The sequence below is a fragment of the Vicia villosa genome, linkage group LG5, assembly GCF_029867415.1.
Source record: "Vicia villosa cultivar HV-30 ecotype Madison, WI linkage group LG5, Vvil1.0, whole genome shotgun sequence".
NCBI classification, from domain to species: domain Eukaryota; kingdom Viridiplantae; phylum Streptophyta; class Magnoliopsida; order Fabales; family Fabaceae; genus Vicia; species Vicia villosa.
In genome coordinates, this window is record NC_081184.1 from 161,770,844 (window position 1) to 161,789,993 (window position 19,150).

The 19,150-nt window shown below is 35.9% G+C and overlaps 2 protein-coding genes across 3 annotated transcripts; one reads left to right on the plus strand and one right to left on the minus strand.

The window, feature by feature from the left end:
* Positions 1-11,450: 11,450 nt before the first annotated feature.
* On the plus strand, positions 11,451-17,843 carry LOC131603595 (CBS domain-containing protein CBSCBSPB1-like). Of its 2 annotated transcripts, none has more exons than XM_058875960.1 (15): positions 11,451-11,609; positions 11,694-11,833; positions 12,758-12,917; positions 13,036-13,168; positions 13,270-13,440; positions 13,579-13,663; positions 13,770-13,883; positions 14,437-14,503; positions 14,595-14,700; positions 14,774-14,841; positions 16,152-16,261; positions 16,345-16,478; positions 16,646-16,731; positions 16,820-16,909; positions 17,308-17,843. In XM_058875960.1, the coding sequence occupies exons 2-15, from the start codon at positions 11,697-11,699 to the stop codon at positions 17,479-17,481; spliced, it is 1,635 nt and encodes a 544-aa protein (XP_058731943.1). In that variant the 5' UTR covers positions 11,451-11,609; positions 11,694-11,696; the 3' UTR covers positions 17,482-17,843. The 2 variants fall into 2 exon arrangements, with proteins under 2 accessions (XP_058731943.1, XP_058731944.1); XM_058875961.1 differs by having other exon boundaries at positions 13,270-13,407.
* A 115-nt stretch (positions 17,844-17,958) lies between these two features.
* Positions 17,959-18,816, minus strand: LOC131603597 (uncharacterized). Its single transcript, XM_058875962.1, has one exon. It carries the CDS (start codon positions 18,608-18,610, stop codon positions 18,143-18,145), a length of 468 nt encoding a protein of 155 aa, XP_058731945.1. The 5' UTR covers positions 18,611-18,816; the 3' UTR covers positions 17,959-18,142.
* Between the last annotated feature and the right edge of the window lie 334 nt (positions 18,817-19,150).

A 19,150-nucleotide genomic window follows, 5' to 3' on the forward strand; every position in this document is an offset into this window, starting at 1 on the left:
TCTTTTATTGCTTCAGAGTTAACACATATCAAAAAACTAACTAAAAATTAGCAAATATTAACAAAATAAAATAAAATCAAGGCACGTGAGAAAATAATAATGACAAGACGAATAATTGAATTAATAGAAAAGTATAACCTTTCACAAATTCCGCCACAGGTTTCGTGACTCTACACATTCCTGGTTCCGGAACAAAACAATAATAATAAATAAAAGAAATTACAAAAGTCAAAATTATCCCTAATTTAGGCGCCAATATCATTTGAGTGGCTTAACAAAATATATATATATATATATATATATATATATATATATATATATATATATATATATATATATATATATATATATATATATATATAATTTCTCATATTTGAAATTGAATGAAAGTTTAGGATTTATATGTCTTATTCTAAAGAAACACTTTTGTGGTTGTCCATGTGGTTTGCTAATTTAAATGTAACACCCTATAAATATACGTCTAGAATAATATGTACTGATGTTATAAAATGGTACATAGAAACATAAAAAAGTTTGAACCGAAGAAATTCAAAATCGTATACAATTCAATAATGACAAGACGAATAATCTAATTAATAGAAAAGTATAACCTTCCACAGATTCTGCCACAGGTTTCGTGACTCTATACATTCCTGGTTACGGAACAGAACAATAATAATAAATACAAAAAATTACAAAAGTCAAAATTATCCCTAGTTTAGGCGCCAATATCATCTGGGTGGCTTATATATATATATATATATATATATATATATATATATATATATATATATATATATATATATATATATATATATATATATATATATATAAGTTTAGGATTTATATGTCTTATTCTAAAGAAACACTTTTTTGGTTGTCCATGTGGTTTGCTAATTTAAATGTAACACCCCATAAATATACGTCTAGAATAATATGTACTGATGTTATAAAATGGTACATAGAAACATATAAAAGTTCGAATTGAAGAAAATCAAAATCGTATACAATTCAACTCTACAGTTAAAAAATGTATACAATACGTTTTCTACAATAATGCACAACAGAAATATAAGATCTCATGTCATATGCTCATCGAAGTCTTTACTTGAGACCCTCTAGCAATTCCTTCACTTCTGCACTGTACCTGAAAAACAATTAATAGAATTGGGGTGAGATTACTAAATCTCAGTGAGTCTCCCTATCTTATGGGTCCTCTCGGCTCTACATGGTACATGCATCGAATATGGATCCACCATTGATCTAGGGTTTCCTCACGATCAAGTATAGGAAAACATAAACATCACAATTTGGAATCCCTTGACTACCCAAGTCTAATCATCAATTATACAAACAAATTATTGGGTACACGTTTCCTCCAGAATAGGTCTTCCGGGTTTACCTACCTATCTACTATCAGAAATTACCCTGAATTCACACAAGGTTAGTACAAACAAGTATGCAGACCCGTACCTATGCACGAGGAATCCATAAGTAGTACCCGTTTGTCTACCTAGGCCACACAATCACATCCTCGATGAGTAACCAAGTGCCCAGCGTCAAGAGACTTGCACAAGCACACCCCACAATGAATCAGATGAATACATCAGAACTTGATCTAGTACCAATTGATATACGCGTACATGGCTACACAAGCCCATCTGCACGAGTACATGAAGCTCTAGCACCGTACCAAGTGTCATTGCCTAAGTGGCGACACAAACCCGTCAATCATCAATACGATGGTGTGTTAACGTCTAGTGTAAACCACGTCTACATGAATGCACGAGCCCACCAGCAAAAGTGCTAGCGAGTACATCAAAATCAATTCCAGCACCAAGTGATTTACGCTTATTTGGCTACACAAGCCCGCTATCAGTGAGTAACAATGTGATATCGCCTACATGGCATCACGACTCCACCATATTGGTATCCAGATGAGATCCTAAGTGAGTGCACGTCTCACTAGGCCCCTCTATTGGTAACTCAGGTGTGTACATCAGGACCTAGTCCCGGTACCAAGTGATTTACCACCTAGTATCTTCGACTTACTTAGATTCAAGCATACATCACATCCACATCCGAACGTTCAACTGAAACAAATGGAAATAAGTGATCAAATCACATACAAATCAAGCCACGATCAAGCAAAACACCTTATAAGGTTTAACCAGAACAAACGGGTAACAAGTTAAACAAGTTATCATACCATATCATTATCAACCATGGTGTATTACATAAAACCCACATATACAAGCGAGGCATGTATAAGTGATCACATGATTTCATTCATCAATACATCATGCTAGTCACACGAGCAAGGAAAGGCGTTTTATTCGTACCACGAAACGAAACTACACTCAGGGGAATAACATATAAAATTTTACCCAGTCAGGTTCACTAAGAGAGACCTAGTAAGGTCTAGTGAAACCTGGCAGAAACATCTCAGTTCTGGAACTGGGTACTTTCGCTAAGGGAAAATTCTGCAGTCCTGAAAAACCAAAATTTCCAAAAGGTACTAGAACTTCATAACCACCAACATGCATCCACCAAATATGCCCCTAGGTCAACCTTCATACATACCATAACATCCTTACATCGATTCAGGAGGTTAACAAAGATACAAGGTATGAATTGCGTTTTAGTAGAGTAATTCCCAATTTAGCATTTAACCAGCAATAAATCATAAGCTTATCACATATTCCACTTAGTCATAAAAGCATGATGTTATTCCCTTATGAGATAGAGCATTGGATAAGCTTTCTAACACTTTTGTTCGTGCTCCGTTTCGAGATGTAAAGCTCAAGATACGCTCATTTTAGTGGAAATACAATTTTGGTTCAGCTTGCTGATTTCGCTAAGCGGACCAGAATTCGCTAAGCAAAACACGACAACAACTTTCACTAAAATTAGGGTTCTAACACCCTTTTTTGCATACCAATTCATCACTCATTCTTCCCCAACATATATCAGTATTCCAAACATATAATGGCGTCATAAGAACATAATTTTCACCGATTAAACGAACATGCAATACATTACTGACAATTTCAGGCAAGTAACTCACTACCTATCAACATGCAATTCATCCCCCAAATCCTACCCAAGAATATAACTATGAAACTCACCTTGATCAAGAGGCGATTCCGAGTTTGATTATGATAATGGAGATGATGAAGATGATGGTCTTGATTAGGGTTCTTCACAAAGCTTCATGCATGCATTTATGGAAGAACTTGAAACCCTTGCTTCATCTCCCTCTTGCCATTCACGTTTCCACGCTTGCTCCTCTCTTCTAAGTTCTGATCTTTGGATGAAAGTGTGAGGGAAATGTAAAGAAAGAGAAACCAAATCACTTAAATAGGCTTCTTGAATGAAAATACAATTTTGCCCTTGACTTTAAAGAGAAATTTCTAAGCATGTCATCCCTCTTGCTCGCTAGGCCCACATTGATTCTTCCACTAACTTCTCATTAATTTACCAATAGATTTAAATATTAGAGATTCTCTTTTAACATCTCTTTTTCATGCTTAGAAACTTGGGGTATTACATTAACTAACGCAAAATTTGTTAATTTATGCAATTTATTATAAAGTTTGTTTATTTTCATATATTCAACTCCTGTTTTTTGATGTAATGACATCTCTCATACATAGTTTGTAAATATCTTTGTAAGCGTATTTTGAGCCTTAAAATATACTATTATTATAGTGAATCTCTGAAATATGACTCACTTAAACTTTAAAAAAAAACTTATTTTAACAACACATAATTAATTTATATCTATGTTGAAGCAGGCATAGCGGCAAGCAACAAAAGATTTGAAAATATTGATCCGGGAATTATCGTCCTCATAGCGGGAATAAAAAAAGATAAAAATATATAAACAAGAAAAAATAAACACATTCTTAGAAGAGAAATAACTTATCAGGAATGTAAATATATTCACTCTTCACAAACATACACTTACCAACCTGTTATATTCAACTTACGATACTCATCTATGTTATCACGTATCTCTCACATAAGCGCCCATCTCTGGAGCACAAACGAGATCATCTCACAACTAAGGTTATCTCTAACGCAAAGTCGCGAGAATATCCGTATTCTCGCGTCGACGATCTCTCGCACGCCGCTCAAACACGAAAGCATTAAGAACATATACAAACGATGAATGCTAGCTCTAAATCTTTCTCTAGAGTTCAGAACCAACAGATTATCATCCTAGATAAAGATTTAAGTAGTTTATGTCTAAAGCAACTCAAATCTCCATCACAGAGCAAAAATCCAGAACAACATCAACACAGATTTGTAAAGCAGGTTAAACATAACATTATAATCGATAAATATACATAAGATTTGAGTAACTATACAAACAAACCCAACACGAAGAAATACACAGAGAATAGAAGAGATAAACCAAACGTCTCGCGCGTTGTCAGCTCCGATTGATGAGAAATCCACCTTCGATCTTGCTTATTCAGCGCGTTGGACGGCCGCTGAGCAAACTGTTCTGCATAATCTTGCTTATTCAGCTCCAAAATTGCGCAATCGAAGTCGTGCCTTCGACACTTTATTTCTCGAGGCTCCGATATGCATAAATACCTACAAAACAAAGAATAAACTATAAAACGGTACATAAACGCATCAAAACTCAAATATACACATATTTACACAAAAGTTGAGATTTTATTACAAAAACTATACGAATAGAATCGATAAGTGCTACAATTATATACTCAAAATATCGACATTTTGACACTTATCAATCTACTAGTTATAAGACTTGCTAATTTACATCTACTAAAAATTTGATTAAATTTTTTTAAAATTTAAATATAATATAAATTATACAAGTTTTTTTTAAGTATTATTGACACTTGTTTTAATATATATATGGTTTATCTCGTGGTGAATATTATTTCTTTTTTATTACGACGTTAAGTGTTTTAATTTAAAAAATATACAAATAATATTAATTTAATATAAATATAATAAAATAAGTAGTTTTAGGAATGACTCAGTGAATTTTTTTTTTTTACGCTGACTCTCCAAAGTTACCAAACATGTATGAATCTATCTTGTAGCTATTTGATTATGAATCTATCTTGAAGCTATTTGATTTTTTCTAGTTTGACTAGTATTTGTTAAGAGAATAAACTAGAGTTCAACAACAAGTTTTGAATAAATTCTAAATGCTTATAAAAAAATAATCATCATTATAAGCACTAGAACTCACTCAAATTTGAACCATTCCTAATTGGTTAGAGACGAACTATCACACAATAATAAATAAAAAACACAAGAAATTATTAATTTAGTTTAATACAATTGTCTCATATGTTTGGAGGGCAGTAATCTAGTAGAAAGAAAATTCAATAATAAAAAATATTGGATCGAACTCTAGTATTGTCGAAGGGTAGCTTCTTGGTTCGACAGTTCGACAGAGTTAAGCATGAAGTCGAAGGATTGTTCACATGCTGGTGTCGAAGTGTGCATGCTGTAGTCGAAGATGGGTCTAGCATGCAGATGTCGAAGATGCTAGAGTTGTTAGCATGTTAAATTAGGTTTTAGTGTTTAAACCCTAATTTGTTAAGTTAGCTTGTTTATTAAGTTGGCTTGTGTAATGGGCCTTGCTGAAAAAGCCCATTAGTTAGTATGTTAGGTTTTATTATAAATAGCATACTAGTCTCTCATCATTGCTAAGCTGCAAATCCTAATTTAGGGTGAGAGAGGTTATTTGTTATTCTTGTAAACTTGTAATCTTCTTTTAAGAGAAAGTAAAAGAATAGCAGTTATAACCAATTCTTGTGTTCTTATTCTCTTCCCTAATTCCCTATTATACTTTGTTATTGGTATCGTTTTTCACAACAAATTGGTGCGGTGAGCGTGGAGAAGATGCCTTCAACAAAGTATGAGATTGAAAAGTTCACTGGAGTGAATGATTTTGGTCTGTGGCGCTTGAAGATGAAAGCCCTACTGGTTCAGCAGGGTTGTTTGGAAGCGTTGAAGGGAGAGACAACCATGAATGCTGCATTAACGGCAGCGGAGAAGACAACTATGATCGAGAAAGCACACAACGCAATTCTGTTGAGCCTTGGTGATAAGGTTCTCCGGCAGGTATCAAAGGAGACGACGGCATCAGGGTTATGGGTGAAACTTGAAAGTTTGTATATGACCAAATCGCTGGTAAATCGACTCTACCTGAAGCAAGCTTTGTATTCATTCAAGATGATTGAAGACAAAGTATTGGCTGAGCAGTTGGATATGTTCAACAAGCTGATTCTTGATCTTGAAAATATTGATGTGAAGATCGATGATGAAGATCAAGCGCTGCTACTATTGTGTTCTTTGCCTCGATCACATGCTCACTTCAAAGAAACTCTCTTGTATGGAAGGGAGTCCCTGACATTTGAAGAAGTTCAATCAGCCTTGTACTCTAAGGACTTGAATGAACGAAAGGAGCATAAACCTTCGACTGTTGGCGAAGGTTTGGCCGTTAAAGGAAAACTCTTACGAAAGGATGGTAAGTTTGACAAGAAGAAAGGCAAAAGCCAGTCGAAGTCTTACGGTGGCGAAGCATCTGGCATTCGATGCTACCATTGTAAGAAGGAGGGTCACACAAGAAAGGCGTGCCCTGAACGCCTGAAATATCATGGAGGTAAGGATAATGGCAACGCTGCCATTGTTCAAGATGATTTCGAATCATCTGATGTTCTTGTGGTTTCAAGCAGTGACTCTAAGAAGGAGTGGATTATGGATTCAGGTTGCACTTGGCACATGACTCCAAACAAAGACTTGTTCGAGGAATTATGTGATCAAGATGGTGGATCAGTATTGCTGGGAAACAACAAGGCTTGCAAGATTGCAGGTGTTGGATCTGTGAGATTCAAGCTCCATGATGAGTCAATAAGGTTGTTGACTGAAGTCAGGTATGTTCCTGATTTGAAGAGAAATTTGCTTTCTCTTGGTGAATTCGACAAGAAAGGATATGTTTTCCAAGGAGAGAAAAGTATCCTAAGAGTCATGAAGGGGTCGAAGGAAGTCTTGAGAGGCGTGAAGAAACAAGGCTTGTATACTCTTGAGGCCGAAGTTGTAAGTGGTTCGACAAATGTTGTATCCACGAAACCGTTGTCGAAGACAGAAATCTGGCACATGAGATTGGGCCATGTCAGTGAAAGGGGTCTGGTCGAATTAGGGAAACAAAATCTTCTTGGTGGAGACAAAGTCGAAAAGCTGAAGTTTTGTGAACCCTGTGTACTTGGAAAATCTTGCAGAGTGAAGTTCAACAAAGGCAAACAAAGAACACATGGATCCCTTGATTACATCCATGATGATCTTTGGGGGCCTGCAAGGTGTGCATCACATTCAGGAGCAAGGTATTTTCTATCCATAGTAGATGATTATTCCAGAAAATTATGGGTATTCATCCAGAAGACTAAGGATGAAACTTTTGAGAATTTCAAAAGTTGGAAGACTCTGGTTGAAAATCAGACTGGCAGGAAGGTCAAGAGGTTGAGAACCGACAATGGACTTGAATTTTGCAATGAGGCATTCGACAGTTTTTGTGCTGCCTTTGGTATTGCAAGGCACAAAACTACTGCAGGTACTCCACAACAAAATGGTTTGGCTGAAAGATTTAATCGAACTATTTTGGAGAGAGTCAGATGCATGTTGACTAGTGCGGGGTTAAAGAAGGTGTTCTGGGCTGAGGCTGTTTCGACAGCAACATATCTGATAAACAGATGTCCTTCGACAGCGTTAGATATGAAGACACCTGAAGAAGTTTGGTCGGGACATCCACCAGATCTCGACAAACTGAGAGTATTTGGCTGCGTAGCCTATGCTCACATTAGGCAAGACAAGGTCGAACCTAGAGCTCTGAAATGCATGTTCATGGGATACCCTGAAGGAGTCAAAGCTTATAGGCTATGGTGCCTAGAGCCAGGTCACAGGAGGTGTATCACCAGTCGAGATGTAGTTTTCAATGAAGCTGAAATGGCTTTTAAGAAAACTGATGATGTTGGTCGAAGTACAGAAACATCTGACGAAGAGCTGGAACAGGTAGAGATTCCTGTTGAGGTGGAGCATGTTGATGCTGAATTGCATATCCCAGATGAAGTCGAAGAAGAAGCAGAAGATGCTGAAGTTGAGGAAACTGACGATGACTACCTATTGTCGAGAGATAGGTCGAGAAGAGTCATCAAGCCACCTCAGAGACTTGGATATGCAGATCTTATAGCTTATGCCTTAATCTCTGCAAGTGAGGTTCTAGACGAAGAACCTAGAGACTATAAGGAAGTTATGAGGAGTCGAAATAAGACTGAATGGCTGAAGGCCATGGATGATGAGATGAAATCTCTTCATGATAATCATACTTGGGAATTGATCAAGAAACCTGTTGGGGCAAGGTTAGTCAGCTGTAAATGGATTTTCAAAGTTAAGGAAGGAATTGAAGGAGTGACGTCGAAAAGATACAAGGCAAGGTTAGTTGCAAGGGGTTTCACTCAGAAAGAAGGTGTCGACTTCAATGATGTGTTTTCTCCTATTGTGAAGCATAGGTCCATTCGAATGTTGCTTGCCATGGTGGCACAGTTCGATCTTGAACTGGAACAGATGGATGTGAAGACTGCGTTCTTATATGGTGATCTAGATGAAACGATCCTGATGAGGCAACCTGAAGGGTATGTCGAAAAGGGGAAGGAAGATTATGTGTGCAAGTTAAAGAGATCTTTGTATGGGCTGAAACAATCTCCTCGACAGTGGAATAGGAGATTCGACAAGTTCATGGCACGCATAAGTTTCATTAGAAGTCAGTTCGACCACTGCGTTTACTTCAGATTTCGACCTGGTAATTCATTTGTTATTTTGTTGCTTTATGTGGATGATATTCTCATAGCAAGCAACAGTGTCGAAGATGTGATGAGGGTGAAGGCTGAACTCAATAAGGAGTTCGATATGAAGGATTTGGGAGCTGCTTCCAGGATTCCTGGAATTGACATTCGAAGAGATAGAAAAAAGTCGAAGTTATGCCTATCTCAAGAGGCATATCTACGGAAGATTCTTGAAAAGTTTGGTATGTCGAATTCGAAGCCAGTTGTGACTCCAACAAACCCTCAATTCAAGCTGAGTATTGATCAGTGTCCCCGTACTGATGTCGAAAGAGCCTATATGAATACCATCCCATATGCTAATATAGTTGGTTCTTTGATGTATGCTATGGTCTGTACTAGACCCGACATAGCATACGCAGTAAGTCTTGTAAGCAGGTACATGGCGAATCCTGGAAAGGCTCACTGGCAAGCATTGAAGTGGATTTTAAGGTACATAAATGGGTCTCTGAATAGAGTCCTAATTTATGGTGGAGCCTTGGGTGAAGATAGTAAAGCAATAATAGAAGGATATGTCGACTCTGATTATGCAGGTTGTATGGATTCCAGAAAATCTATTTCTGGATATGTTTTCACTATGTTTGGCACTGCAATTAGTTGGAAAGCAACACTTCAGAAGGTTGTTGCTCTATCAACCACTGAAGCGGAGTATATTGCCCTAACTGAAGCTGTGAAAGAAGCATTGTGGCTTGAAGGTTTTGCGAAGGAGCTGAAACTTCAAGGTCGAGGTATCACTGTTAAATGTGATAGTCAAAGTGCAATACACCTGTCGAAGAATTCAGCCTATCATGAGCGAACTAAGCACATTGATGTGAGGCTACATTTCGTCAGAGGAGTAATCGAGCGTGGAGAAGTCCAAGTGCTGAAGGTTTCGACTGAAGACAATGCTGCTGATATGATCACCAAGACATTGCCGAGTTGCAAGTTTTTCCACTGTATGCAGTTGATAAAGCTGCATGAAGAAAGCTAGTTTGTTACTTGACGTTGTAGAGTTAGGTCCAAGGTGGAGATTTGTGAGATATTGGATCGAACTCTAGTATTGTCGAAGGGTAGCTTCTTGGTTCGACAGTTCGACAGAGTTAAGCATGAAGTCGAAGGATTGTTCACATGCTGGTGTCGAAGTGTGCATGCTGTAGTCGAAGATGGGTCTAGCATGCAGATGTCGAAGATGCTAGAGTTGTTAGCATGTTAAATTAGGTTTTAGTGTTTAAACCCTAATTTGTTAAGTTAGCTTGTTTATTAAGTTGGCTTGTGTAATGGGCCTTGCTGAAAAAGCCCATTAGTTAGTATGTTAGGTTTTATTATAAATAGCATACTAGTCTCTCATCATTGCTAAGCTGCAAATCCTAATTTAGGGTGAGAGAGGTTATTTGTTATTCTTGTAAACTTGTAATCTTGTTTTAAGAGAAAGTAAAAGAATAGCAGTTATAACCAATTCTTGTGTTCTTATTCTCTTCCCTAATTCCCTATTATACTTTGTTATTGGTATCGTTTTTCACAACATTCTAGTTTGACTAGTATTTGTTAAGAGAATAAACTAGAGTTCAACAACAAGTTTTGAATAAATTCTAAATGCTTATAAAAAAATAATCATCATTATAAGCACTAGAACTCACTCAAATTTGAACCATTCCTAATTGGTTAGAGACGAACTATCACACAATAATAAATAAAAAACACAAGAAATTATTAATTTAGTTTAATACAATTGTCTCATATGTTTGGAGGGCAGTAATCTAGTAGAAAGAAAATTCAATAATAAAAAATAGTTAATAGGACATGATCGTCTTATATGAATAATCCCTAGTTCGAACCCTTTTCTTATTATTATTTGAGAATTTTAACTCGCCCCTTAAATCTAAGATCCCGTTACTTCTGCTCAAACACTCTTTTAAATGTTTGCAAGTACCAATAATAAAAACATGATGAACTTCACAAATACAAACCCAGACTCCATCTCCTAATGAACAGGAGAAAATAAAGTTTTAACACAAATCATTTAACACTCCACCACTAGGGAGAGCTATATCTTTATATAATAGTCAACATCAAAACCAAACATATCATTCTAGATGTCATAACTACATACACATAGATCCACATTAATAATGTTAGGCAAATTATGTTCATTGTTTCTCACTAAGTACTCAGCAACCAAATAAAAATCTATAATGTAATCCCATAAAAGAGTTCACCAAAAAGTAATGGATTCTTAATGATGATTAATAATAGAACAACAACAAGATATTCTAATAACAAATAGTAATTGGAATATTGGATGGCAAATAACAAAAATTAAAATACTTTTAGGGAAAAAAACATATTTAACACATAAAAAAATTAATTGCATTTGCTCTTTGATATTTTTAGATTAAAAAAACAAAAAATTGAATTTGTGTGTGCGAGAAACCAACAAACATTTGAAAAGAAAAACAAACAAACAAATAAATAATAAATAAAAAAGTAAAGGAGGAAAACAAGTGTCGACGTGCAGCAGTGTGATTGGACCCATTAGAATCGGCTTCAACTTCTCCTCTCCCATCACCCGCCCTTTTTTTCCAACCATCCCCGCAAACATGCATTCTCCCCTCTCTATCTCTCCTTCTCTCCTCACCGGCTGGTCACCGGTTTTCTCCATTCGCCGATCATTTTCCGACCACTTCAACCTCATTTCTCCACATTTCCATAACAACTTCAACTCAATTCTTTCCTCTTCCGGCGAGCTTCTTATCTTTTTTTCCTTTTCTGAAATTGTTTAAATCATTGTTTCATTACTCTAACATTTGATTTTGAATTCTTCAGAAAATGTCGAGTCACGGTGGTTCTTCGCGAAAGAGTGGTTCGTTCTCGACTAGCCCTGCGCGGTCTAAGAAGAAGGGATCTGAATTTTCACCCCCGGATCCCAGTTTTCGTAAATTTCCATCTATGCGCTCCACCACCGCGTACGTTCTCTTCCTCAATCCCTCTTTTTTCTGAATCAACGCTTTTATTGATGGTTTTTCATGTTGAATGTTTCCACGGTGAAATGTTTCGTGTTTAATTGAATGTTTTCTTTAATTCCAATGATAAATTGAATTTGGAATTGGATTGATCGTCTTCATGTGTTTTGATTTTGAATTTTTTTTTTTAAATTAGGTTTTTTGTGTTGCTATAATTACAACGACAAATCATCTTAAAAATGTCAAATTCAAACGATTGTTGATTCATTACAATGAAGCCAGTAATTAATGAGAAAAAACCTGATTTATAAATGAATAGAGTAGAATGGGATTAAATTATAAATTTATGTTCTTTGGATTGATTAAAAAAAGATGGAATCGAGGAGAACTTGGTGGAATGCATTCCATCTCATTCCATCATGAAATACCAAACAATGGAATGAGATCTTTATTCCATTGCGCCCAGCTTCGCTCAATTCTGCTCCGTTCATTTTACAATATCCAAACATAGCCTCTGGGATTCATCTACCATATAGTGTTGCTTTGCATTCTATTTCTGTTTTGATAAAGAAAAACATTGCAAGGTTCTACTAATTTGAATCAGATTATGCTGATCACATTGAAGAATACTGAATTGATGTGATCATGACTTTATTATGCATGTTGATGGAAACCTACCAGTGTTGATGCTTCAAGGATCTTATCATGAATACTTAGAATAAATGAGAGAATAAATTATTAATCTATTTAACATCACATGCAGGTCACTATATAAAGCAAATCTAATTGGCTGATTATTATTGAATCTTTTAGGAGGAAACAACAATCTAGGATGCTACACTATAACATACTGTTGTGTTTTCCTGGACTTGCTTTGTCAGCATTTTTATTTTTATGGATTGATAGCTTTTCTTGGAATTGGATCAGGGGTGAGCGAACTGTGAAATCATTGCGACTTTCAAAGGCACTGACAGTGCCTGAAACAACAACTATCTATGAAGCTTGCCGTCGGATGGCTGCTCGCAGAGTAGATGCTCTATTATTAACTGATGCTAATGCTTTGCTCTGTGGAATCCTTACAGACAAGGTATGACTCGAACTTCGTTTTATTACCTGTTTACAAGAAGGAAAAAAGGGAAAGGATTGGAATTGGATTCCTGCACTTTTAGTATGCATAATTTACTATCATATTTTTGTGGTTAAAGGATATAATGACAAGAGTAATTGCCTCTGAGATTAATCTTGAAGACACACCTTGTTCCAAGGTTATGACAAGGAATCCAGTATTTGTCCTTACCGACACTCTTGCTGTGGAAGCTCTCCAAAAAATGGTGCAAGGTTGGTAGTAAATGTTTGCAAGGCATGTTACTTCATGGATGATATTTTTCCTTGTTTTTCTGTCCTGCCTTCTGAATACAAGGCTGATTTATGTTTTGCAGGGAGATTCAGACATTTACCTGTGGTGGAGAATGGAGAAGTGGTTGCTATCCTTGACATAGCAAAGTGTTTATATGATGCCATTGCCCGTATGGAAAGGGCTGCGGAGAAAGGAAAGGCAATTGCAGCGGCTGTTGAAGGTATCGAAAAACACTGGGGAGCTTCTGCCTCTGGTTTGTGGAGTGATTTCTTTTTGCATTTCTTACTCTCTTATTTCTAATTCGGACAACATTGGAGGACAGTGTTTTAAGTTAGGCTCTGATTTCCCCTGTAGGGCAAAAAAATTTTCATGCTAATTTAATTTTGTGCAGGCTCCACCAATTCATCATTCTATGAGACTCTTCGGGAGCAGATATTTAAGCCATCATTGTCTACAATCATTCCTGAGAATTCAAAGTAGGTAATACCTTTTTTTAAGTTGAAGAAAAATCACGCATGTTTTATTTTGTTTATATGTTCGGAGTTATCATCCAAAGCTAATTCAGAAGATGGCACTTTCCAGCGTTGTTACAGTCTCATCAAGAGACTCAGTTTTGACAACAACAAAAAGGATGCTTGAACTCCGTACAAGTGCTGCTGTTGTGGTAGTTGATAACAAACCTTGTGGTATCCTTACGTAAGTGTGTTGCTCTGAACTTCGCCATCCATTTACTTTTTTTTGAAATGTCACACCTTTTCTACTATTGCCGGTTCCTCCCCCACATTGAAAAATCATGTTTATGTTTATTTTACTTGAGACTGAATATATTGTCAGTATTTTGGGAGGGAATGTACAAATATATATACACATGAGTCTCCTAATCAGTTCCAAGAATTAGGAAAAAAATCAACTAAGAAAGGAAAGCTAAATAAATATGATCAAGAAATAATAACACAATATCCTAACCGATACTTATATCTCAACGATTTTAAGTATATATTTGTGGCTTACATAAATGTTGTATTATTATAATTTTATCAATTTTTTAACTACATGAAGACAATGAAGTAAAACTTTTAGTGCTTTAAAAATCATTAAAAATAGAAAACAAAACTATTTTTTTATAGCTAAAAATGAAAGAATAAAATAAAAACAAAAATTATTCTAGTAACAGACAGAATTTAGCTTTTTTTATGTCATAAGTATTGCTGAATAATTTTGATGGATTATATGTGCATAAAAACTTCAGTTCAAAGGATATCTTGATGCGGGTAATAGCACAAAATCTCTCCCCATCATCAACTCTTGTTGAAACGGTAAATCTAGACCTAGTTTTGTTTGGGATCACATTTTTCCTGCGTTTCTTCTCCTTTTTATATGACGTAGTATACTCAACACAATCTACAGGTCATGACTGTAAATCCAGAATGTGCAATAATCGACACACCAATTGTTGATGCACTTCACTTAATGCATAATGGAAAATTCTTGCATCTTCCTGTGGTTGATAGAGGTAATATACTAGCATGAGATGGGGAACAAGTTCCTTGCATAGATATTCTTCTAAGTTTTGTTTTTGAAAACAGATGGCATTGTTGTTGCTACGGTTGATGTCATTCATATCACTCATGCTGCTGTGGCTACAGCTAGTCAGGTATGTGGATTTGTTCATTAATAGAACAGTGGATAATGCTGGGGGAACGAGGGAACAAGAATAATATATTAATGTATGAACCGACGCGAGCCTCTACTGTAGGAAACTACAAATGTCGATGGAGAATTAGCTCCTTGCAAGAATGATAAAACTGTAAACTAAACCCTCAGTGTGAGGATTCCCCTACCGAGGTGAGAAAAGCTCTCACTCCTCAACACCCTTTTCCACTCCAAAACTACCCTGCTCTCCACGCGTCCCTCCCCTTTTAAACCAATTTTTCTCATTCTGGCATAACATTACTTCATCCACACTCTCCACTCCAAGCTGGCCACGTGTACAGTTAGTTACAACTTCATTCCTTCCTTTCCTCCTGACCCACTATCAGCTCTCCAAATACTCCTTTACCTCTTCCATCTTTACCCTTCCTTTGATACACATGTTTTACTGGCCTATCATTCATGCTTTGCTTACCGAAAATTGTTGTCAAAATAATTGCTATCTTATCATGTCCTTAATTGGTACTACTGATGTTGTTAGTAGTTTTCAAGTTATACTTTCTATGAACTGATAAATATTAATATCACATGTATGCAAGTTAAGGGTGTGTAGCTCAGCAGTCAGCATTTTGGTCTTAAACCTGGCAAAGTATCACCACCTTTTATATTTATCCATCGGCTTGAGCATATTGGGAATATTAGAATCCGAAAGCTTGATTATTCCCAAGCAACTAAAGAATATAGATGTAAACTAATTTTCATTTATCTAATTTGAAATCTAGAATTTTGGGGCTTAACCAGAGTTGGTATACGAGCCTAATGTTTCAAGGCTTAGTTATTGGTCAATGTTGTGAATTTGACCTCTCAATAAGTTTTTGCCCGAATTTAATCTCTAAATTGCTACAATCAAGTTCTTGTCAACAAAAAGCTCTTGAATCCTTATTTTCTACTTAAACAACTGGAAGTTCATGAAAAATAATTTAAAATGTTTAGAAGTTGAAAGTTGATGGAGATTAAATGAGATTTGAAAGATCTTTTAAGTGATGTTCGAGTTTCAAAAGGTAGAAATTTTGGAATTTTCTTAGCCCTCTGCTTGGGATGTGCAACTACTTAAGAAAAGAAGAAAATATTCAACTGTTTCTCTCAAATGAATATTAGCTAACAGGGTTCGGAGAATTGCTGATGTTAATGTTGAAATTTTGAATAGAATGACGTAATGATACCAAAACCACGTTTGTTAATTTGTTTCAGCTTCCCATCATATTTTCCTGGGAAGCATTTGCAATGACAGTATCATTTTTCTCCATTAATTAGGCTGGGAATACTGCTAATCTGAACAATGAAGCTGCCAACAGCATGATACAAAAGTTTTGGGATTCGGCCATGGCCTTGACTCCAAATGACGATGAAGAAGATTCACAAAGGTTAGACATGTGCAGTCATGTTTTTAGGAAAAATTATTTCTAATATTTTTAATGCACTTACACATTATTAATGACATTGTTAGCGACACTTCCTTTAAATTGGTTTCTGAGGGAGGAGAAACAGGGAGGTCCATTCCTTATAATATGTCAAGCACGCAAACCACATTTTCCTTCAAACTACAAGATAAGAAGGGTAGATTGCATAGATTCTCATGTGGTATGTCAACCGCTATATCTTACTTTTAACTTTACATAAATTTCTTCTATAATGAAAAAAGTAAAGAAATTATGGATCTTGTGTAATCTGTACTTTTATTTAAGTGAAACACGTGTCAAGTAAAATATTATCAGTTGAGTGGTTTGTATGTTTACATGCAACTTCAGATACTCGGAGCTTGACAGAGGTTATAACTTCCATCATTCAGAGAGTTGGCGATGATATTGACACCAAGAACCTGCCCCAAATTTTGGTAAAATTCAAGATGTTGCATTTATATTGACATGGTTTTGTCAAAGTTTCCTCCTTTTTCTAATGCAAACTGGTCAATTTGTTTCTAGTATGAAGATGAAGAACACGATCAAGTTGTATTGGCTTCAGATAGTGATCTTGCAGCAGCCGTGGACCATGCAAAGACGGCTGGTTTGAAGGTATTGTCGATCTGTTGCTGGTCTAGTGTTAAATATAATTTATTTTTCTGGGGACTATTGATTTGTTTTGAAGAAAATATGGATTTCGAGCAACATAGTAACGGTAATGGGTATTTTATTGTCTATTTTTTAATATAGGATTACAACAGAAAAATTGAATAGCAAAACATTAGTGTGGAAAGAATATAAATTGTATGCATCTTATAGGTACTGCTTGTGCTTAAATTCAACTTTTATTAAACAAAAACGTCACAACAATGCAAGTGTAACAGGCTTTGATACCTCCAATTGAAAGTTTTCTGTTAATTAATTGGGAGTTTGACATATGATCCACATCCATTTTAGTATTTGTACATATCCGTCGAATTCTAAGGAGCTTGAATTGGTGAACTTTGTAGGGTTTGAGATTGCACTTAGACTACTCAGGAGCACATGGTTACGGAGCAGAATCAAATTTAAATTTGGAACATGCTAATTCAGAAGCATGGGCCTCGGCATTTCACACTGTTGCAGCTGGAGCAGCAGTTATCGCTGCCTTAGGCCTATTAGCGTTCTTCAGGCGAAGGCATTAGGCCTATAAGCGTTCTACAGGCGAAGGCAATGCGAGAGAAAGAGAGAAGTTTTTTATTTTGTTGGGGGTAGAGATCAATACTGAAGTAAGTTAGAACTTTGGAGGGGCACACTTTTTACACTTGCCAATCTGTAAGTTCTAACTATTAGTACAACATGTAATCACACAAGAAAAAAAAAAGTAAAATCATTTTTATTTCTGTCTGTAAGTAGGGATGCATTATCCCTTGCTGCTTGTAAATTTGTAATTCAAGGTTTCACATTCTCGTCACACAAGAGCAGTCGACATAGCCATATGTATCTGTAACCTGTCCATTTATTTATGACATGTTAACAACTCGGTCAGTTGATCGGGATTACGGAACATTATTGTTTATTGTTTTACTGCTATTTCTTTTAAACAATGTTGTGTATCTGTTGCTGTTTGCTATTTGTCAATTAGATGACAATTATGGTATACAAAGCTTTAGTAAAACCAATCAAAACATCACATTGGAAACAGTCAGATTCATACGGTTAAACAAAGATAGTGGTGTTACATCAAAACAAACCACAAAACAAGTGGCCATGCCCACTTTCTCAAATTAAGGAAAAAAAACACACGTTAGGACAAAACAAGGAACTATTACCTTGCCCCCACTAAACTACCTACTAACATGGAAATTAAGCTCTCCTAATGGCTGTCACTGGTATCCCAATGACAGTGTAACATGTGGTGTCAATGTTAGGTGACAGCGACGTTGTTATATCCAACCGGACGGAGATATTGATAATTACGTGTCTCCTTGAACCGTCTCTGCCTCGTAGCCTGTAACTCAGGTACCGGACAGAATCCGGTGTAAGAAGGCCAATATCTGAAGCCGGAATAAAACACCACCCAATTTGGTCCTGGCCCATGATTCTCCGCTTGATGAATAGCTGAAGGTATAGACATGAAGATGCTTCTGAAAAGAAGGTAGGATCGAGTGGGACGCGGATCATGTTATTATCCCATGCTGTAGTAGGTGTGGTTGTTGTGAATGGTGGGAATTTGGTGACTGTGATGAAGGGTTTTAAGATGGGGTTGAGACAGGAAGTATAGTTGTTTAGTCCTTCTGTTGATACGAGGGTGAGTTCTAATATCACGGTCATGATTGTAACTCATCAAGAAACGGAATAATGATATTAACAATGGAGAAATAAGAGGGATGAGGAGGAGCGTGGAACTGGAATAGTTGCAAGCTGTTGTGCTCAATGAGTCAATAGTCACTCTGCATTTTCCACGTTGTTGGATGGAATTTAAATCCAATCATCTAGCTTGTGGAAATTTTAGTTTTCGGCTATAAATTCCATACACTAAGTATGAAATGAGTATGCGATATATTAATATTAAAATAATTAGTATTATTCTTAGATGAGCAACTCAAGAGAAATACTTTTATTGAAATGCACCTAAACTAATATTCTTGGAAACAATTACTAAAAATAGAGAAAATTTTAAATTTATTTTAATTGAAATTATGGGGTGGTTGTGATTATAAAATAGAGAGAAAATTATATTTTTATTTTCAATTAATAAACAATTTGTAATTGGTAAAAAATTTATAATTGATTGTTTGTAAAACTATGTATTAGATTTGTGTCTACGCAAATATTTTTCGTAATATATATATATATATATATATATATATA